This window comes from Cariama cristata, unplaced genomic scaffold, assembly GCF_000690535.1.
Source record: "Cariama cristata isolate BGI_N322 unplaced genomic scaffold, ASM69053v1 scaffold10005, whole genome shotgun sequence".
NCBI classification, from domain to species: Eukaryota; Metazoa; Chordata; class Aves; order Cariamiformes; family Cariamidae; genus Cariama; species Cariama cristata.
The window spans coordinates 16,393-39,766 of NW_009618142.1; the positions used below are offsets into that span (position 1 = coordinate 16,393).

Consider the following 23,374-nt stretch of genomic DNA (forward strand, 5'->3'; position numbering starts at 1 on the left):
TTAACCTGTCGCTGGGCACCACTGAAAAGAGTCTGGCCCCATCCCCTTGACACCCATCCTTAAGGTATTTATAAGCATTGATGAGATCCCCTCTCAGTCTTCTCTTCTCCAGGCTAAACAGCCCCAGTTCCCTCAGCCTTTCCTCATCAGGGAGATGCTCCAGTCCCCTCATCATCTTCTTTGCCCTCCACTGGACTCTCTCCAGTAGTTCCCTGCCTCCCTTGAACTGGGGAGCCCAGAACTGGACACAGTAGTCAGGCAGATGCTATTTGCAACCTCTCTGTAACTACCTCCTTTCCTAAAGAGTTGTTGAAGCGTGGGTAGTGCAGGACACATGAAAGACTGTTGCCGCAGATTTTCTGACTCCTAGCAGGGAAAAGAGTGTGTTTACCTGGAATACAAAGCTGTACCTAGCGAGCAAGCTAGGATTAAAAAGCATCTCCCTCCCCCATAGGCTAAGAGGCTGTCAAAACACAGCTCCTTGGCCCAGAGACAATCTCTGGAGAAGACGGTTGCAAAGAGGCACATCTGATCATCAAAAGCGCCTCTGAGGTATCAGATGGGTAACATTTGTGGGAGCCTCACTCAGGCTTCGTCCTCACCTAGAGCCCATGAAAATGTTCCTCCTGATTTAAGTAGGCTTTGGGTCAGACCTCTAACAGAGCAGGGTTTTGTGGCTTCTAACCAAAAGTGTTTGTGGTGGTTTTTTTTGATTAATCTTCAACAGCAACCATAAGGATAAGTGTATGCTGCAGTGCTGTGATAAATATTGCCCTTTCCTTCTGAGAGAAGTCCCTGACATCTTAAACCCCCGTGCAGTATGTGTTGCTCATCCTAGGAAAATATACAGCTTTCATGCAACATTCGAGAACAATTAATGTTGTCTTAGGATAGAAAATTTTGGCATCTATTTAATTCTTTATTTGATCTTTGATCTGGGACTATAATTCAGTATTTTAACTTCTATATAGGGGATTTGTTGTAAGTGCACATTGCTTCCTTTGTTCTTTTAGTGCCTGGGGAATGGGTTTATAAGAAAAGGCAAATAAAAGCAAACTGTGTGTGCTTGAAGAACCTTCATCTGCCTGTACTGCTTCAATTAATCTGGGGTGCATGGGGGCTGCTGGCCTGAATTCAAGCCAGAAAAGAAAATAGTATGTATTGTTAACGACACTTTGGACATAAACAGTCAGAAAACCATTCAGACTGAAATCCGTGGACCTGTTTCCAGGGAAAAGCTGGGCCATACCAAGTATAGAATGTGACTCATGAACATCTGTGGAAATTTCACACTTCCACGATCACACCATCTAAACAGCAAAATTTGGCTAGACCACGTTCCCCCCGCAAATGTCCTAAGACTGTCAATATAACAAATTATTTAGAAAATTGAGAACCTTGTTCTGTTTAATTCAGCCCCCACAAAGGCTGTCCATCACAGAAAAGCAATCAAAAGATATTTTCAGCAAGTAGCAGGTCAGCAGAAATGTGCTTTTACTGTTACTTCACCTTTCAGGTGCATTGCAGTATTAAAATACTTTGCATACTATGACCTAAGTATTACTTGAGACACAGGAATTAGACTGCCAGAGTTTCCATTAGAAGTTTCTGCTGTTGGAAGATGAATTATCAACCATACTTTTCATAGGAAAAGCTCTAAAGTTGGCTGTTGGGGTAAAATTTATTATATTGAACTCATCAAGAATTTTTGTCCAACACCATAAAGATCTAAGAATAGTATGAATAGTATAATAAAAGTAAAAGTCTTTATTCCCCAAATATATGCTTAATTATGTGCTTAACTTACCTATATCAGTAGCTTCACAGATTTGCATCTTCTTCATTAACTGTGTGTTTAAGTGTTTTGCTTAAACAAGCCCTATATTCTGCATTTACCCTGGGCTGACCCAGAAAAAGAAACAGGGAATCAAAACCTAAAACTAAATCTGTCTTATTACATGGCATTTTTCCATGAGATACCTGACCATACTGTGTTGGCAAGTTACGTGTTGGGTCCCTAGAGAACAAGGTCTTCAGAGAAGGGATGAGTCTTTAGCCAAGTCTGATAGGCAAATGGGTTTACAGAAAGAAGAAATGGGTATTAATTACAGTGATAGGTGTTACTACAAATAGAAATAACATCATAGACCACATCATGTTGGCACCATACCTGCATCCTCTCCAACAGTGACAGATCATCTCTGTTGCTATAGATGCCTGCTGGCCACTGTCATCCCCCAACTTGGGCAAACTCTGACTACACTAAGGCCAAGACGAGCAACATGGTTTTGACCCTCTAAACTGGCCAGCATAATTTTTAAAGATACTTCAGTGCCCGTTGTTGCTGCTGAATGCAGTGATAACTTGGGATGTGCTGCATTACTGTAAATCATACTGGCATACAGTGTATGTTTTGATGGAAAATGCATGACTTAAAGAAATCAGTTATACTGGAAGGGTGATGAGGTCTTCGTATTTATCGTAGTGATGTTCTTCTCTTGACTTTGGTGGTGCAAGCTCAAGCCCCAAATGCAAGGCTACAGATACCAACAGCAACAACAAAAAATCCTGGCACTAAAACCGTTCTTCGCATAGAGAAAATTCTGTGTCAACTCACCATCAGCACTGCCTTGACCTCTTCTTGTCTTCTCTGAACTTCTGCATCTCTGCAGTGTAACATCCTTTCTCCCCAAACGTACGTTTTGAAGTGCAAAGGGATTCTTATGTATTTAAAAATGACAAAGCTCCTGGAGCTAAAACACATTTAGAATCATAAAAAATAAGTAGTCAGAGTACATTCTGCCTCCAAACGTCAAGGAGACTGTCAGACTGCACAAGACTGGTATTTCTCCATTTCTAGACCTGAATATCACTGTGCATGGGGAGTTAGACAAGAACAGGCTTGCGGGAATTGAAAAAGATTATAGGTATAGCTCTTAAAAATATAAGTGAAGAGGAAACATGATGCTTCTTTTTTTCTTTCCATTTGAAAAACTGAACATATTCCTAAATTGACGGAAAATATTCTTTAAATAAAAGTCATTTGTCTGCTGTGCCTCTGAAAGAACAGTACAGAATGATTTCTGAAATGCATCCTTATTAGATGCAAGAGCTATGAAGACAATCTGTGCTTACCTGACATTCTTTATTTAGAGTAGAAGAAAAGAAAATTTGTGAATAATTTAGGCAGTAAAGATGAACAGAAGTGTTTTCCTTGCCCTGCTCATACATATATCTTCTACTTATGGAATTAGTATGTTTCTAAGAATGCCTGCTAATACAGTTTTGTCATAAAGAACAGTTAATGTTGCAGCAGAGGAGCTGTAATTATACTGCAGGCATAAAGACAACCAAGCTGGCTCTGAAGAAGGTGTTTTTTTTGACCAAGGTTTCCATGGAAGATGCTGCATCAGTAGGGCACAGCCATCATGAGTCTGAAACTGTTTTCAAAGCTGGGCTAATATCCTTGCACAGGGCCATGCTGAGATTGCAAGTTGAGTTGATGCTGGCTTGAGAAGGGAGCTCAGTAGCTCTTTCAGGTAGTGCTCTCAGTATAGGAAAGCCCTAAATTATAACTGGTAAATTCAGGTTTCAAGAGAGGAGGTTGTGACTGAAGTAATTCTCAAGTGTTTGCCCCTCCTGACTTCAAGGGACAGATGATTGCTAACAGTGTCGAAGTATCAGAAATGCTTTGCTGCCCTTAGCTGGGATGCAATCATCTGTCTGGCTAGTAGAAGCATAATTGAAAATAATGGATGCTGAGATGTAGCCTTTTAACATAGCTAATAGGAAAGCTATTTCAAAATGGAAACCTCACAAGAACACTCTTCAAGACAGAAATGTTATTAAGTCTGAATCCAAGTCTGGTCTTTTTTTAGGTCTTGCAATTAATTAATTTGATCCAGACATCTTATTAATGGCTTGTTTCTAAAGTGAACACCTATTCATGGTTGCAAATCACACACGAAATCATGCTTGGATACGGGCCAGGACGAGAGAATTGTTCATAACTCAGCCTCTTCCCTGCACCTGCAAGCTTAATGCTTGCTTTTTGATTGCTCTGAAACGTAAATACTCTAGCTGCATTTTGTTAGTAAGTTGTTATGGACATAGTATGTGGATTTAAAAGTCTTTCAAAGCCATAGTTCACTTTCCTGTATTTTATAATGATTATTTCTTCAACTACTTAAAGAAATGACCAAATAACTAGGTCACTTACAGTTGAATCTATAAGATATGAACTGCTCTGATTATTCATGCTATCCAATTTCTGTAGCTTCTGCAAGGGTTTTTCAAACTAACATGGAGAATACAAAATCATTAAGACAGTCTTATTAATTGTGTGGCAATTTTCATTGTTATATGGAAGATTTCTTAAAGTTAAATAAAATATATTAAAGCCATACTTTAAAAAGTACAGTCTTTATGAATGCCATAAATTGGTTTCTTTTCCTGTATGTTTTTCAAAAATAGGTTATCCTGGTTATCTCTAATAGCTTGAAGAAGCAGAGGGAACACACACTAACAAAATAATTTATCTAAAGTTAAATTCACAGCACAACTCAGCATTATTTTTTTTTCAGTAGTGAACTGGCAACTTTAGGTGGATTGTGTTGTATTATAATAAGTCACTTGGAGTTGATCAGATGAGGTCATGCTGAAAAATTTGTCCCCAATATCTCTGTACATTACAGATTGATGTTTTGGTCTAATATGCTCTTTTTTTCATCCCTTCATTGGCGCTGCAATTCATATGCATGTGGAAAAAATTAATACTCCTAAAGTATTAATAGTCAAATATTATGGCTATGAATAGAAGACATAATTTCATTTAAAAGCAAAGTCTAAGGTCTTCTCTTGTGGAAAACAGCACAAATGTCGTACATCAACGATACTGCAAACAATAGGCTTGATGACTCCAAGAATATCACCCCCATGCAGACCTGCACAGATGCAAACATCTAAAGGTCAAAGGTCTTGAATCCTGCTGATTAGTCTTGAATCCTACTGATCCTGATGGTCATAACCCTGCTGCTCTGTTCCCAGTTTGGGATGGTCACTGGAGAAAGAGAGGCCAACTGTGAAAGGAATGCTTTTCATTAATTTTCAATCAAGTATTGGAGTAAATTACTTGATTTCTCTTACCAAGTTAAGAGAAAATAAATCTTTACATGATTTGGTAAGTTAGTGAAGTCACAGCTTAAAGTCTAGTTCACTTCCAGAGAAAGCAAGTTAGGTGTTCTCCTGCTAATTTATACAAATAACGGTAAAAGAAAAAAAAAAAAAATCCTGGATACTATTGAATTGATGGTAAAGATGCTAATGATTTCACTTGAAATATCATAAGGCTTGCGCACATTGAGAAAGGACAGCATATTGTTAACAAAGTATTGCACACTTTTCATCAAAGGTATCTATACTGCATATCGTAGATAGCTCCTGTCTGCTCTTAAGAACCTAATCTTGCTTTCATTGAAAACTTCTGTTAAATTGAGCATTTAATAATATTGGCCTGTTAATCTGATGCATTCACATACAATACAAATAATTCATCCTTGAAAAATAAAGAACAGTCAGGCATGTTTAACTGAGATCCATATGAACATTTTTGAGTCTATTATTAGGCTTCAGTTTCTCTAGAAACAGAGATAATACACACAAATATATGCAGGCAATCTTTTTAACGAGTAAAAACTCATCTTGCAGTTTAAGAAACCCTCCCTTAAATATTCTTGGGCTGCCTGCGTGTTATCATAGAATCACAGAATGGTTTGGTTGGAAGGGACCTTAAAGCCCATCTAGTTCCAACCCCCCTGCCATGGGCAGGGACACCTCCCACCAGACCAGGTTGCTCAAAGCCCCATCCAACCTGGCCTTGAACACTTCCAGGGACGGGGCAGCCACAGCTTCTCTGGGCAACCTCTGCCACTGCCTCACCACCCTGACCATGAAGGATTTTTTCCTAATATCTCATCTAAATCTTCCCTCTTCCAGTTTAAAGCCCTTGCCCCTTGTCCTGTCACTCCAGGCCCTTGTCAAAAGTCCCTCCCCAGCTTTCTTGTCGGCCCCTTTAGGCACTGGAAGGCTGCTCTAAGGTCTGCCCGGAGCCTTCTCTTCTCCAGGCTGAATATTGCAGTTTTATAGTAAATTAGTAACATTTCACTCTGAATAAAACCAAACCCACTTCTCACACATACATTTGACAGGTGTATGTCACTCCAGGTAACTTCAGCCAAGTCTGATAGGCAGCTGCCAGGCTCAAAAATAGTGCTTTTCCTACAGGATTCATGAAAACAGATCTCTCTACAGAAGAGAGCAATGGTGAGGAAAGGGACTGCAGATGGGGTGGTGGCTGCGTCCTATGGAGAAGCGATGGGCTGACTGCCCCCGGGGCAGCTCCCTAAGCTCTTGCTGCTGTTCGGTAGAGGAGAATGGGCTGTGAAACACAATCTGGAAGAGATTGAGCTTCAGTGGATCCCTTGCTGATACAACTGGCTGTTCACTTTGTGAGAAAATTTCTACTTTTTTATTAACTCCTAGAAGTAGCTGTAGATTGCCCCTTAGCCTTGTTAGGTGCGGTATAAACATCAAATTAAATGATATTTTATGAACTGAGTACGTAAAAGCAGCTCACTGTTATTTTGAGCTCTGACCTGGCATGAGTACGTTTGGGTCACTTTTGAGTGCTTGGGAACAGTGAGACTGTTCACAGAGCAAAATATACCAAAGTGCAAAAGCGTTTGTAGGATTACACCATCAGATTTGTTCCCAAACCTGTCTTGAGGACTGACCTTGTTAAAGAAAGGCAGGCGGTTCCCAGCTATATAATTTAGTCCCAGCAGAAATCTGTCAGAGCCTGAGACTTCTTCCAGTCGGAAAACGATGAAAGATGAAACACTCTATGAGGAAATGCAATTAAAACAATCAGCCAATGAAACAAAAACCCTCTGAGCTATTCCTTCCTCTGGCTTTCCTTATTCATCCTGTCTCTTCTTTGTTTTGGATAATTAGATTGAAGGTTCTTCAAAATGAGGAACTGTCTACATTTTGTCTCTTGTGTAAGACTAAGGTCACTGTTGGTACTTTAGAAAATACATTACTATTTAGCATTTGTCTTTACTGCCTCTGACGGAGACATTTGGCCCTGAATTTGTATGAGAACTTTCCTAAGGATGAACCAAGAAATACTAGCGTGAACTGACAGCAAGTAACGTTTTTCCTGAGGGATTTTAGGTTGTTATGAGCTAAGGAGAAGCATAGGAAATCTCATACATTTTGTCAGTTTGTACACAGTAATGCAAAACTACACCTGAAAGTTAGACATGGCCAGGATGAGATTCTCAGGCACATACCCTCAAGACATTTTGGTGAGTGATAAAAAATATATATGTGAGCAGGACAGAGGTATAGAGCGTGGGAGTGAGCTCTTTGACAATTCTCCAGCAGCTGTGGGACAAGCGAGATCGCAATCCCAGCTGTCAGGCGGCGGTAAGGAAGGATGGTTTGGGGACCGGAGGGGTGGTCTGGGGGCTGGAAATGTGACCTGGTCTCCATGGCTGGTGCTCGGCTCCTGTTTCTGCCACAACCCATTGTGCAAGTTGCAACAAACCTCCCGCACTCCGCTGCAGAAAAAAAATCTGTCCTCTCTCCAAACCCAGAAGTGATACAGTCACAGCGGTGCAAAACCTAGTCTAACTTAACAAGTACCTGATTTAAATGATAAGTATGACACTGTTTTCCACCTCTAAGCCCATGCCGACTTTCCAATTCCAGCTGGCACTGCCTTCAGGGTCTCTATGTTGTGCTCGTTGTACAATTTAGGTGCTCCCAAAGCATCTCTCCGTGCGTTTGGTTCACCTCCTGTGAAACACTGGGAGTGGGTCTTCCTCACCTCCCCATGACATTTTGAGGATAAATATGCTAAGGACTTAAATACTGTGGTGGCTGGGGTCATTTTAGAACAGAATATTTTTCTGATAATCATGAAGTAGACTCTTTCCAACGTCTTACCTTCCAAAGCCAGAGTTCCAGGCTCTAGTTTGCTGCGTTGCTGGCTAGCTGCTAAAGTAACAGCATCTGCTTTTCTTTCTTCACGGCTTTGCACAACTTGGAGCTGAGAGATGGTCCCTTGTTTCAAAATTGTCCTCTTTGTCCTTAGTCATTGCTTCTGAAGAGCTCAGCTGTCCGGCCTCCCAGACCTTTGTAACAGATGCTATTGTGCAACATGAGGGACTGTGATTGAAGTTTCCCGAACAGATTTTAATTAGAAACATAACTTCATACAGTAGCTTGGAATGAGTACGGGGCGGGTGGGAAATCAAAACAAGAGATGAAAAAGAAAATGCCAAAAAGAGAGAAAAATAAAAGCCATTTTACTGGCATTTTGTACTGAAAAGCACTTGACAGGAGATAGTGTGCATATCCATGAAAACCTGAAGCACAGAGCAAGCAGTAATAACTGAGACCCTCAAAAACCCAGATCCTCAGCTGATGTAAATCATCATTACTTCATTGGTCTTATGAGAGCTGCCATTTCTTGTTGACTTCAGCAGTGCTGTGCTCATTTATACCAGCTGAGGACCCCAGCCAGTTTGGCACAATTGAAATCCAGAAACTTTGAATACTTGTTTGTTTTGTGTTGGTTTTGGGTTTTCTTTAATTAAATTTTAATCAATCTTTTGTTTTGTAGATTGTCCTCCACTTGGTCTAGAGACATTAAAAATTACTGATTTCCAACTCCATGCCTCTACAGCAAAGCGGTATGGCCTTGGGGCCCACAGAGGAAGGCTTAATATTCAGGTAACGTCAATTTTTCTCTTAAGTGGGAGAATGGCTTAAGGTTGTACTGTCGTATAAAGAGAACCAATGGATGGTTATCGGTTCTGACTACTTTGTCAGCTCATGTAATTCAAATGAAGGGGAAACACTGGAATTATAGAAGTGAATAAGGTTGATGGATAACCTTTAGATTCGTGGGGCTTAGTTAGAAAAAACTCTGACTTTAGTGTGCTGAGGGTGCAAATCCAAAGAGACCTCTATGAGCAAGCAAAGGTGGAGGCAGCCCAGAGCTGCTCCCTTCCCAGCTGCAGGAAATCGTTCCAGCTCCCTTAACAATCACACAGAAATTTGCTTTTTTTGTTGTTCTTTGCCTGTAGTTAATGACAATGGTTAGTTGAAAGTGTGGTTTCAAGTGAAGCACTTGCCCTGAGGCAGTTTTTCAGAGGCAATGGTTATACTACCAAAAAAGGCTTCAATTCAAAAGGCACTAAATACAATCTGGGTTAGCTTCTTTTATTTAATTTTAAAGATGTGCCTATGTGCTTTGAAGGGTCAAATTCTATTTTCCCTTTTCTTATGTTTCTGTTTTCCACTTTATTAGTGCTGTTTTCTGAATTACAGTCTTTTTTTAGGGTAAAAATGTTACTTTTGCATAATAAAGTACAACATTTAAAACTCAGTCATAAACAGGATACTAGCAACAAGTCAACAGTGAAAAGTCTCTAAAGTTTATTTAATTTATTAGTTACCTTTTATTATTAGACCCTCCACTAGATTTATTTTTTTTTCTCCAGCTGATGGGATTTGCTAGTTAATGGACTAAGATCGGGACTAGGAAAGATAAGCTCTGACCAGCAGTGCGATTGCAGATGGTGCCCACTGTGGCGTAATGGTGGGCAGGATCTGGAAGGAGGGACCACTCTTGGTTAGAACCCCACTGAGCAACTGTCCTCCCCCCTTTGCTTCAGCTTCTTCCAGTGCCTCTGCACAAAGTGAGCTTCTCTATGGGGTATGTGGGGGGGAAACACCCCACTTTTTTTTTTTCATTGTTCTAGTGAATTAATGTTGGTCAGAAAGCTCAGTAAACCACTTCGCTATGCAGCCAGAGGAAAAACAGAGCCAGCTGGAGGTGGGTGGCAGGAGACCAGCACGGAGGGAGGAATGGGCTGTTCCTTTCCGAGCCACCGTGCAGGTACAGCTGGTTGGGTGTGACGGGAGGTCTCACCTGCAGCCTTCATATTTAAGTTCTTTTGAGATACGGGTGAGGTAGTTTACTTCTTTACTTCATATTCTCTACTAGGAAAAAAATCCTCATGAACACAAAAATGGCGTGCAGATGGATTCTATAGGAAAGTTTAACTATTTTATTACAGTTTTGTTTATGTAGTGCATAAGACCAAGGACTGTGATGCAAACCTCTAAATTCTCTGTTGGTTGTGGTGCCTCATTTTCATGCTGCTGTTAAGGTTCAGTTTATTTAAACACAAGAATGACCATGCTGGTTTAGACAAGGAGTCTATCTAGTCAAGTGTCCTGTCATCACCAGTAACACTGCATTAAAATAAACAGAGAAGTGTAAGAATCTTACCTATGGATGATGTGTCCCCTAAATATAGTCCAGAGCCTCCAGCAGAAGCCAAGGGGACAGTCGTCTGCTGGGAAGCAAGCAGAAGTGAGATGCCACTCAACTCTTCCTTCCTGAAAATTCCCGGGGCTCGAATTAGACCAAGCGTGTTTCTTTTGGTGTCCTGTCTCCTAAGACCTCGAAGCCCATGCTTCTCCCATCCCACCTTCACCTACTGGGTAGCAGCCGTGCCTGGGCCCTTCTGGTTATAACTGTAAAGCTTCTGCCGGTTCTGTGGCAGCGGTTTCTTTTGCATTTATTGTGAGAATAAGCTTTTCACCTCTGCCATGTGGGGGCTGTTGTACCCTCCCTGGAGTGCTATGCGGAGCCTTGGTTGAAAGGACCTTCTGTCTGGTGTAAATTGGGTTTTTAGTCTTCTTTGTTCAAAAGATGGTGCTTTTTTTCCTGTGAACAAAGACTTCACAATATCATGCTTCTGCTGGATACAAATTTTCGTGGTGTAGTTTCTATGAGCTGTATGAGTTCTGCATGGATTGATTCTCCTTATTATCCAAAAGCTGCTTTTAATCTTTTCTGGTATAGGGACCTACCTGATCCCAGGGCTGTGGGAAGCTCACATACAAATAACCCAACATCACCTGGCTTACAGCAAAGTGACTTTTGTGGCTTGCTTTTTTTTATAAATGTAGCCCTTTTTCTCTGCTGCTTCTTCACCTCTAATAAAGATTTCTAGTAATCCTCAAATCAAAAGCTTTTACCCTTACTGAAATCTTAACTGTATACTATAGATACAGTAATTCTCTAACCCTCTTGACCACTTAGATTTAGTGCTATGACTGGCAGCTTTAAAATTATGGGCTAGCATTTCCTTTTCTTTAGATACTGTTTCCTTTGGGATTAGCTTAAAATTAATAGCACTTTAAAATATTTCAAAGCCACTTAGAATTTGCAGATCTTTTCCCTGTCACTTGGGTTTCAGTGCTTAATTTTACTTTGCATTAAGACTTCAGAATATCAGTAGTATTTAAAAGATACGTGCTTATAACCAAGAATAGGTACTACGGGGACTGACGTGTCAGATGGGTAATGAGGTCCCTGGTGATTTCTGCTTGCTGCTCAGAAGGGCAGGTTGTGGCATGCTGGTGAAAGGCAAAAGGCACTGGTATTTCAGCAGCTGTGTTTTCATGCTGTTCTGTACTGCACATGGAGAAAAACGCTTGGCCCAAGTCGGAGAGACCCTGAGAGGCTGATGTGCTGCTGAAGTTTCCCCAGAGCGCTGCACTATATGTATGGTGATGAGCAATTTTATGGGCTGCTGCTCTTGTGGCATCGTTTGGGTATCACCACAGTGCCATCAGAATATTCATGTGACTATTGTGTTCCTCCCCAAAATAAGACAAAATCCATTCTCTGCTCGACGTCATCATCTGATGTGAAGCCAGCTGAGAAGCTTAGGGCTCGCCCTGGGTAACTGGCCCTACCTCAATTCACTGACCTCATCATCTGATGTGAAACCAGCTGAGAAGCTTAGGGCTCACCCTGGGTAACTGGCCCTACCTCAATTCACAGGGAATTAGCAGAGTAATGAAGTTTTACAAAGGTTTCTGAGGGTTATTGTTTCTTTTTCTGAAAAAAGAATCTGTTCTCAATCTGTTTAGATTATTTGAAGCATGTGAAACTAATCAGTCACTGCATGCTTTATTCCGAAAAAGGACAGGCTTAGCAGGATTGGATAAGGCCTTCTAGGATCTGATTCTCTTGTCCAGGCAAGAGCCTGGAACCTGATTTTGCTCCCAGTCCTGTATGAATGTAAAGGTTAAGCTGGAAGCTCCTGAGCACAGGAGCGATGCTACCAGAGCCCTGTATATTGGAGATCTAGCCTGCAACTGCAAAAGTGGCACAACCAGTAGTAATTTAACATCATCAGGAGAAATCACGGCGTAAAATAATATTCATTGAGGCGCTCTGCCTTCAGGGGTAAAAGTCATTAGTATTTGTCACTTGTACAATAATTAGCAGTGGTTAAAACCTGAAATAATTAGTCAAATTATGTTTCTTCCCCTTCCTCATTTTCCTGGTTGGAGAAATCCAAACAAGGCTGAAGATTAACCAGCTAATGCAATCGTGTATGCAAATAAACAGGATGTATTGCTTTTTGTCTTTTCAGTTCTTTGTTTCACTAGTTCCTTTTGAAAAGCTCCGTTATCAAAACACAAGCAAAAGACAAAATTACTGAAGTTCTAGTTTCAATCTATCTGCTTTAATTCTTCTCTTCTCTCCTGGCAGTGGTTGCTATAAATACCTGTGATGAGTAATGTTTTGGGTTTTTTTCCTCTCAAACTTCCTATGGTAAAATAAGGTTTGTGATCACCTTGCTGGGCATGGAGAAGAATCTAAGCAGAAGTGGTTTGATATTAGGGTATATTTTTACTGCTGCTCCAACTGACTTGTGGCACAAGACTGAAATTTCTTTCTTCATTGAAATACATTTAGGCAGTAAAATCTTTCTCATCATTATAGAATATGGCTTTTGGAACAGTGATAATGTGAGCAAGTGTTTATTCTGTCTTGCATATGTCTAACTCGGAAGAGAAACATGAATTAAAATCAGAAGTCATATAATTTCTAAAGGAATCATAATCTTTTGATTTGCCTTTATCTTAGCTTCTGGGTACGTAATAAGCAGTTGATTTGTTTTATTTGAATTACAGTTTTCAACATTCACATTTATAGATATCTTACTCAGGAGTGACAGAAAAAAGTCCCTTTTCCTGTATCAAAAAGGTATTTTTTCATAAGATACTGCATATTGAGAAGTGTTTTTGCATTTGGCCGCAAGTGAAATCTAAACTGGGTTAGACTTTGAGTTATTCTTGAAAATTCAGTGAAGGAAAAAAGGCTTTGCTTAAGACCTAGTCCTTACTTGCAATTTTCATTAGCTCCTTCACTCTCCTGTTTATGAAGATTGTTTAAAATGTATAGCTTGAAGTGAAGTGTGTCATAACTTGAATCCATTACCTTTGTTGATTCAATATACAATTTTTAAATTCAAGTAAACATCTTATCTTTTCAAAGATCAAGATACCTTTCCTCAGTAAGGTCAAGATACTGAGAAAAGTTATCTTCTTTGAATATTTGATGATAATTGTTCTTATCTTTCAGGAATGAAAATTTTTCCAAATAAATTTAATATCAATTTTGGCTACTAAATATTTGATTGAGTTTATAATATTTTTTTAATAAAAACAATATTTTTGAAGTGGCCATAGGGAAAATTCAAAACTTCAAGCACCTTAAGAAAAAATACAGACTTAAAGCTTGAAAAGAATTTTTTTAAGATATATTTATTGGGATTCTTTTCCTTCAGAAATATTTCTGAGAAGAACTTCTCATTGATTAGACTCCTCTTTTTCAGGTTGTACTCTGTGCTAGTTATACACAGGAACTTGCTTCTTTTTACCTAGTAAAAATATCCTTTTAGCTTCAGAGAAGCTGATGTCAGGAAATAAGATAGCAGGAAGAGATAGAAGCACAGTTGATTTTTTTTAAAATTTTTTTTAATGTTTTCTTTGCCTCTATTTAAATTTAAGGCCATGGTATTTTAAGCTGTGCATAACTGTAAGCATGTCGTTTAGACTCCTCATATTTGATATACAACTTAAGCATATGCTTAGTTTTATTTAAGTCCAGCTGAAACCATGGAGACTTGAGTATTTAATTTAGGGTTTTTTTTGCAAATAAGTTCTTCTTTTCCTCTTCTGCCGCCCTCTCTCCTCACTGTAATGCAGAGGAGAGGTTTACACCCTGATGGGAAATAACCTCGGTTTGAAGGAGGACCAAGGATCCCAGCTGAGCATTAAGAGATATGGGTACTTGGTCTGCAGAAATTGGTGGAATTTAGTCAGTGTGAAAGGGATTAGCACGATGCTGGTTCAAGTTGCTCTGCAGATCTTAATGCTTCCTGGCAAGCATTGGTTTTAAACCCTAAGGCTACTTCAAATTCCATCTTATTTTAAAACGCATTGAAACCTTTTCTTGAAAAAGGTTATAACTCAGGTCAGTGATCATATTTATATTCTCACGTTTTCCCATTGTTCAGTTCTCCTTGAAGAATTTATCTCCCATTGTTAATAGAGTTTTTCTCTGTATCTTGTACTTTGACTTTTCTACAAACTTCACTGTTAAGTATCAGAGTTAATACAGAGAAGTAGGTGGCTTAATGTAATTTTGGCAGATGCAGGAAAACAAGTAAATTTTAAGCTACCCTATCACAGATTTGAATACCTGAGAAAACGAGAAGTTTTAGGAACTGAATCTGTGTCTCTGTTTTGCAGCACTTCCTTCAGAGACCACCAGACTTTCCCATGTTGGGAAAAGGGATTACCCACTGCATCCTTTCTTTGAGTTAGACCCACCCAATGCCCATTTTGGTTGAAAGCATCTGTAAAACTGGAGGTAGACAGACCTGTCAGTCTCTGCCATTTTAACCTAGCTATGACTGTAATATCTGCTAATACTGTACAGTGGGAAGCTGAGATATAATTCAGGAAATTTCATTGACAGTTGTGTTCTTGGGTACTTCATTTATGTTCTACATATATGCACGCACCAACTGAAAATATACCACTGAACAGACAGTAGCTGTCTACCGGAGCTTTAAGATCTATCTGTACTATAAACTTACAAAGTTTTCCAGACTCTTCATTTATATTTGAGAAATATTTAAAGATATCTGTTCTTGGAATTGCATGGATGGCAATGATAAATCCACATTAAACACAGATGAAATATCATAAAAATACATGTAGCCTCAGAGGAAAATATGGAAAAGCTTCTGTGCTCTCTATGGCAGTAGCCAGCTTGGTGCCAAACATTTCCTGTGCTTTTGTAATAAGATAAGTATCTAAAGACCTGAAATGTTATGTTTCTTTAAATGCTATTTCAGATGTATTTGGACCACAGCTTACTCAAAATACCTTGCAGCTATTTCTTCAAAAATGTTGAGGAGGCTGTTTGTGGTGGTTTTGCCAGCATAAATTGGGGTAGAGATTGGTACACAAGTTGGAGTGCAAAAAAAAAATTTTAAACTTTTGATGCCCTAGGGATTAGAATTAATAATTCTGGGACTGAAAATTGGTGGGGAATAGTACTGCTGTTTCCATATGCCCTACACTTCCCTTTGCTTCTTCCAGGGGAGAGGAGATTCCTCCAGCACTGCCCATTTTTTACGTGGGTTGGAGCTGGCTTTCTAGGACTTTCATAACTCTGAAGACCATGTGGATAATTTGTTCTGGATAAAGGCTCTATCAGGCCACAGGCACAGACAGGTGGACCGAATTGAAGCTCTGTTTAGGCTTTCTAACTTTAACTTAAATTTATATGTAACCCTTCTTGGTTTTTAAAGGGACTTTGCAGAACTTCCCTCCACGCTTTGAGTAAGGAAATATTTTGGTCACTCCATACAGCTGTTGAGAATAACAGTCTCAGGGGTCTTAAACTGGTACCAGAGGAGTAAGTGGCATGAATGATGACTTCATGTGTTCTTTTCTTTTTCCCAGGAAAGACCTTGAGTTTCTTGGTTCAGATTTATGAAGACAGTTTTGCCTTCTTTTCAGGCAGGTGTTAATGAAAATGATTTTTATGATGGTGCTTGGTGTGCAGGAAGAAATGACCCATATCAGTGGATTGAAGTAGATGCTCGAAGGCTAACAAAATTCACTGGAGTCATCACACAAGGAAGAAACTCTCTCTGGTCGTAAGTACATGCGTATTTTCTCCATGAGATTCTGAGCTTTCAGACCAAGGAATTCATGCTGTATTGTGTTTTGGTTCTTCAAGGAAAAAAGAAATAATGGAAATGCTGTGTGACATCAAGTAATTGAACAGAGCAACAGTAAAAGGCAAAGTGATTATCTATGGCATAAAATACAAGTTTAAGCGTAGCAAAATTCTACAGTCACTATCTACGTCCAGCAAAGGAACCAACATGATTCCCTCAGATTATATGCCTTTATACTCACCTTGTCAAATGTGCTTCTCTTAAACTTCTTCATTCTTTTCCAATATTTAACTTCAGTAGTTTAGATACTAGTTTTTTTCAATATTAGTTTAGAATAACTACTCATTGAGATTTCCTAATGTATAAGCAATCACCAAATAATTGGTAAAATGCCAAAACAACATGGTTTTTAAATAAGCAGTTAAAACAAATTTTGTATCTATACTTTTTTTGTTCTAAAGAGAAATTTCTAATATATCCAAAAACCACACAGTGTGTGTTGACCAGGACTGCGATGTTTGATAGCAGGCATGTTGTGCCGTGTTTATGGATGCTAGGAAGACTCCAAGCGGTTCAAGCCTTCTTGCTAAAAAGCTTTTAGGAAGGAGTGGTTGCCACAAATAAGGCAGCTGCTTTGCTGCATTGGTCTAAGGAGGAAATCCAGCCACGCGTAGCCCAGGAACTCAGCTTTGGTCTGATAGTGCTGCCCGCTTCCAGTGCTGAAAGCATCGGTGAGATTTCTGGTTACTGCTTGTGTTACAGAATGAGGATATGGCACTGGGAAATAACTATTTTGCACAGACTTGTGTGTACTTACTCATCTGTGACCTGCTTCTGAGTGTAGGTGCTCAGATTGCTCTATAATACAGCCAGTGTGAACGTGGTGAGAATTGTATATGAGGAATACAGCAATCAGCTGGCATAAATAGGAACAGGACATGATGATTTATTTTCTTTCTGATCTTCACAGTGTTTTTTCAGTCTCTTAATGCAGTGAGACTCAACAAGAAATTATGTGAGCAAATAATCCCACTTGTGCTGCTAGACCTTCTGACCAAGGATGCGGGAGATGCACAGCCTTAGGTCCATTCTGGTCAGATCTCTCTTTTGGGAAAAAGAATGTGCCATATAAGAAAAGGGAAACCAGAAAAAATACCACTACATCTAAGAAAAAAGAAAAGGAGCCTTTTTTTCCTTCTATAGTTTAAGTTTCTGGGTTTTTTTTTTTTTCATTTCTTTTAACGTTGCTGTGGGAGTAAGAGCCTTTTTGGAAATGAGGTTTCTATATTTATTCGCATTATTCTGTGTTAGGTAGATAATTACTGTAGCAAAGTCTTATTCTTTTCTATATTCATACTCTTGACATTGCTGTTCCTATCAACACCAGTGCTGTACTGCTTTGTCTTGTCATATTGCTATTTTTAGTTCAGCTCTATTGCGAGTTTACAGCAGGACTTGACACTCTATTTATAGTCGGTATTCACGGTTGGTTGGGTTTTTTTGGGGGGGTTGTTTTTTAAATTACTGAATCTTGCTTTGGCCCTCTTCCCCCACAAAGAGTTGGTGGGCAGAACCCGGAGTGTCTCCAGGAAGAGCAGGGTTGGTGCTGGGAGAGAAGGTCCAGGCTCCTCCTGAATAGTTACTCAGATTTGTGGAGAAACAGGCACATTTCTGCTTTATAGGAACAAAGATTGATTCAACTGGACCAGTTGCACTGCAGGGCAGGCAAAAGTCTGCTGGAAAACATGTCCTGTAAGATGTCTTTTCTTGTCAGTGTGATGGCCTCCATCTCACTTGATGTCTCTTGATACAGCCTTGGCTGTGGGACTGCCTTCCCTGGAGTCCACCTCATTTTCTCTCTGCCCTCATCAGACTGAACAGATAAAATCTGTGTAGTTGATGTTTCTGTGCTCTTCTTCTGCATGTGTAGGTCCTTAGATTTTTAAAAATAACTTGGTACTCCCTGAGGTACCAAAGAAGATGTTTGTGTTTTCAAGAGTTGAGGCTGATGTATGCAGCCCTCATCTGAGTCAAAAGTGGTGTCCTGTGGTTTCCATAGTCTCAATACCTTGGAACATCATACCCAGGAGGATGGCAGATGCTGCTTTCTGAATTAATTATGTTGTTGCATCTGAAAGGTGATCTTCTCAGTATGACTTTCTACCCCAATTCCTCCAACAGTCAAGAAAGTGAGAGGAAAGGGAAAAAAAAAAAAAAAAAGAAATCCTGGTGTGGAGAAAAGCTGCACAAAGTGAAATTGAATGCAGACAACAGTAGAGACGCTGAGCTTGGAGCAGAAGTTGCCTTAGTGTGGGGTTCAGAGGCACTGGTGGAAGCATTGGTACTGGTGGCAAACTCAGGAGACAGTGACCTGACCCTAGTCACAGGGGTTGCATGCAGTGAATTGACTTTTGTAAGCCAGTCCAGGAGAAACAGGCTGGTAGGACTTTTATTGGTGTGGGTGTGTTCTTTTGTGACTGTTTTGCTGTAACGGGCACTAGGAGCAAAGGAGACTCATTAGCTTCCTTCCCTTACCCTTAGCTACTGTGATTGTGATGGTATCAAAAAGGACTGTTTATGATATGAAAGTTTGTACAAAAAGATGCCATTCTGTTACCTGAGGCACCTTCCCAACTTCATGAAGTTATGTGACAAGAATATAGCGCTTTTGTAACTGATAGAAACATATATTGGAGAATAAACTTATTTCAAGCAAAAAAAAAAACCCTCTGATCTGTGTTGTATTAGAAGCAAAAGCCTGCCAAGCTTGAGAGCCAAGGCAAGATTTTTATTTAAGCCTTGGAGACTTTCCCAGTGTTATATATAAAAAAAAAAAGACACTAGGATATATGCTGAGTTCACTAATGCTATTATGTGATAGTGATAAAGAATTAGAAATGCAACTTTTTTTTCTTTTTTTCCCCTCTTTGTATTGAAGAAGAAACTTTAACAAACCGGAAAATTTTACTTAACTGAAAGTCCTCTCTGAGTTTCTGCCTAGGTCAGACTTGTACCTGTCCTGGTCCCTTTAGCTTCCTGCTGCAAACTTAATGCAGACAAGTAAAATGACAAGGGAAGGCAGGCAAGGACACCCTGCTGAATCCTTCATCAAATAATTTTGCCCCTCTCTGCAGGGCTGCCACATTTCAGTTATTAGCAGTCTGGCCTTTCATGTCTGATGCTGTAGCCAGAGCTCGTGTACTAGTGATGGAAGCAACTTTTTACTCCTTTATAGTAACACCGGCATCCCTAGTCTGGTGTTGGTGATGTCCCACTCCATCTAGAGACAGTCTATTCACATCTAGCCTTGCTTGTTGGGGGTTTTTTTGAGCTTTACAAGCAATGATGAATTGAAGGCTACACCTGTCACAATGCAAAGAACACCAAAATGCTTGGGGTTGTTGCTTTCTGTATGCCGGCAGGAACTGCTTCACCTCGGGTATTCCTCTCCCAATCTCACTTGGAAATTTGCTATCTCTCGTCTGTCTTCCCCTGTGGGTTGTGGCTCTCCTTGCTTGTCCAGGGCTTTTGTGCTTGAGACATGAGAGCCTTGAGGAGGAGGAGGCCAAGGTGCAGAAATAGCTCTTGAAAGCACAGATGACCTGACTAGAGGAAGAAGAAATCCATGCTTGGTTAGTAATGAATACCTGAATTGTATAATCATTTCCTTTTTAAGGAAAAGCACTTCTGAGTCAAATTCCGTGCTCAAATGGCCTGGATGTAAATTCCATGATAGTCATGTGGAATCAAATCTTTCTGTTTTTCTTTTTTCTTCCTGTAACAAGCAAAACCAGGCTTTGAACAAAAATTCCTGAATTTGAGGAGTCCTTCCTTTTACCAATCAAAGCAAGCACGTGGACTCAAGGGCTGTTGCTGTTCAGGCACTCTAGTCATTCCTGGGAAACTTGAAATCACGGCACAGTGCTCCTTTGCCATCATAAATGGCAAACTTTGCTTAGATTATCCAAAAGATCTGCAGAGTTGAATTTCACAGATAAAGTGGGACCCAGCTGCAAGAAGCAGGACTTCTTTTTGATTTTTTTTTTTTTACACTAAAGATATCCAAAACTCAGAAGTGCCACCAGTGTTGGTTGATACGAATAAAAGCTAACACCTTGAGAAAGGGCAGAGCATCAGTTCCTTTGTACGAACTGAGAACATCTGGAGATCAGTGTCTCTAGGCAGTTACCACGCTGTTTCACGATGAATATCCAGTGATAGACGGACATCAGTGATGTCTCTTTGCAGAACTGTTTTGCTTGCCTTCTCAGGCTAAAGAAAGTTGTGTGAGTGATGTGACGTTTTAAGAAAGCATGTGGCATCCTCTGAGAGGTGGATGGTGCCATGGCTGAACTACAAGAGTGCTTATGGCTGAGTAATTGGGGGAGAAATACAGTATGTAATTCTTTATATTGCTGCCAATACATCTTTCAGTTTTATGAAGTAAGCATCCTTAAACCACTGCTCAAAGCTGTTGAGTGGGACACTGGAAGCATCACTGTGGAATTATACCATGCATTTGAAGCAATAATATGATAGTTTAAAATACATACTCTCTTGACAGAGGGAAAGAAAATATTAATCACTCTTAGCAGTTTGGCAAGAATCTAAAAAACATAGGAAACATGTTTCCTACAACCCAAACAATCTTTTGATAATTCAGCACCATCTTTTGTATCAAGAGAAAACCCACATGTCTAAATAGACTCAGTGTGTACTGACTGTAATATAAAGGTTCAGACTGTTTCAATGCAGAGGATGTTTTGATTTTTAGAACAGGATGCAATGTTTCCATAAGATGTATTTGTGACTTTGCATTTTATTAGTCTTCTGTCACCATTTCAACCCCATTAAATTATGCACTATCACTGCATGCCTTGAAATAACAAAATGCCAACAATGATAAAAAGCATGGATGAAATAATCCATGCAGAATTCTCAAATTCCAGAGCAAAATTCTGAAAGTTTTAAGAAAAAAAAGTCAAAATGTACTTATTTGCAAGTATGTTTTCTCTAAGACCTTTCAGCCTCATGAAATTATTGAAGATTTTTTACTTTTGTGCAAGATATTTGTCTTTAAGAAAAAAAATAGGGATGGGTGGTGGTAAATTTCAAAGTCTGATTTGGGTGGAGGTTAGTCTGCATGCTTTGCAACCTGCAACAGGGCTTAAAAGGCTAGTTGCTTGGAGGAGTCAACAAATCAATGGTGTTGCTGGCTGGAAGGAATGATGACAATGACTTACACATTGCTTCCTTCTAAACTGACCCACTTTTAAACTGGTAATTTTTTTCATCACTGTTGAAGATATGTTTTAACTAGAAGTTAATGCAGACACCATTACATGCTCCCTACTGTATCACTTGTTTGATTTCCTTGTGCTACTCCGTAGGGATCACAAATAATAAATATCCAGCAGATTTGATTTTGTGTCTGATCATGCTTTTGCTAAAAACAAGATATTTGTAATTGATTAAGGGTATAATTTTGCAATTTTCTATAGTACACTCTCAACCTTCTGTGAGTGCAGTGTAGCCCTTCGTGATCCCCCAAACATCCCTTTTGACAAACTGTCCTTAGGGAATTGTAGCTCTGTAGCAAGCTGGATACCTTCCAGATTACTTGCTTCTCATTTTGGCAGTACAGCATTCTGCTCTTTCTTTAGTCATAAAATGAATGTGTTGCTCCAAATTTTAATTTATTGCTATACTCTCTGGCAGTTCCTCAGGAGCTGAGATTTGCTTTTATGGACAGTCTGTATGTGAGGATTGGAAGGTGGTAAACTTCCTTGCTTGCAAGAGGGTAAAAATCCTTGCTTCCTCCCCAGTTTATCAGCCATTCATGGTGTTAAGACCGTGGTCTCAGTAGTAAGATTGGCTTCATGAAGAGATAATCATGTCAGCATCTTCAGTATTCCAACAATAAGAGCATAAAGAGCAGTAATAATCTTTCCAGTGGAACTGCATTAGCATTCTGGACAGAGTAGTGGTTACTCGTAGGTATTTGAGTTGTTTCTATAGCTACCTAAGAAAACAGAATTTTGCACTGTACGCATGAAGAAGGGGCAAAATACAACAGTGCAATGATGCTTTTGAAAGCGTAGTAGAATAAACTCTAAATCCTGTCCAGCTCACAAGGACAACAGACATACTTGGCATTGACTTTCAAAGCAATACTTCCTATCCCCATACAGAGGCTGTGAAAACACACCCTGATGAAACGTCAGCAAATTCAATGAAAATGTCGTGATGTTTTATCCACATCGTGTAATAAAATAAGCAGCTGCTGTGTACTGACTTGAATTGTTATGGTGCATTAAATCAGTGCAAACTGTTATGTGCCCTGACTGGGTGACAGGACTGTGCACGTTATTACAGCTTCCCCAAAGTCAGCCTCTTGTAGAGCGAATTATTCCAAATCCACTGAAATCATATCACATATATCACTGAGAGTTATAAAACAACCTGAATTCAGTGTAGAAAAATCTCCCTTGATGTATTAATGTCACTAGTTACATACTATAGTGTGTTTATGATTAGTTTTCTTAATAAGTTATATTTTCCGTTCGTTTTGGCTTGGTGGAGACATCTCATGGGCTGTCGATTGTTGCAGCACTGTCAGCCTTTGGCAGCTTTGGCCTCCAATGCTCTCTATTCATTTACTTAACTTCAACCCCTGTGCCATGTTAATCTTCCAACCCGATCCACCCTACAGAGGATTTTGGTACAGCCTTCATCACTGCTGATGAACACTCACCATCCTCTCCCAGTGTTGGGGAGCTGGGTTTGTGACCAGCTCAGGTGGTCCCGTGTAGGTCGAGTTCTAATAGCACATCCAGAAGTGTATTTATATTTTCAGAAGTTTGTTCAACGAAAATGTCAAAACTGATGATGTTCTGTTGTGGGTATGATATGTCATAGTGCTCTTGCTTCGGTTCTGAGACTTTTGCTAAAGTCCGGGTGACTGACTGGGCAGCGCTGGGAGGGAGCAGAGCACTGCCACCCCCACGAGGAGGGCTCCCACCTGGTTAACCACCGCTTTGAGCCGCAAAAGCGGAGTGATGTGTGGAGAGAACCTGCTTTGCCCAGTGAGTTTTCTTGGGATGTTCAGAAGAGGAAGGAAAGCTTTTTAACCTCCGTGGAAGGACTACAAATAGCATGGCCAGCAGGACCAGGGCAGTGATCGTCCCCCTGTACTGGGCACTGGTGAGGCCGCACCTTGAGTGCTGTGTCCC

The 23,374-nt window shown here is 40.0% G+C and overlaps 1 protein-coding gene across 1 annotated transcript in view; it reads left to right on the forward strand.

Moving 5' to 3' along the window:
* Positions 1-8,689: 8,689 nt before the first annotated feature.
* CPXM2 (carboxypeptidase X (M14 family), member 2) overlaps positions 8,690-23,374 on the forward strand; it is a gene marked incomplete at both ends in the record, with an annotated part of 45,621 nt that continues 30,936 nt past the window's right edge. The window contains 2 exons of the mRNA XM_009700744.1: positions 8,690-8,799; positions 15,979-16,118. Of these exons, the coding sequence (XP_009699046.1) occupies positions 8,690-8,799; positions 15,979-16,118 (250 nt within the window). The remainder of the gene's footprint in view (positions 8,800-15,978; positions 16,119-23,374) is intronic.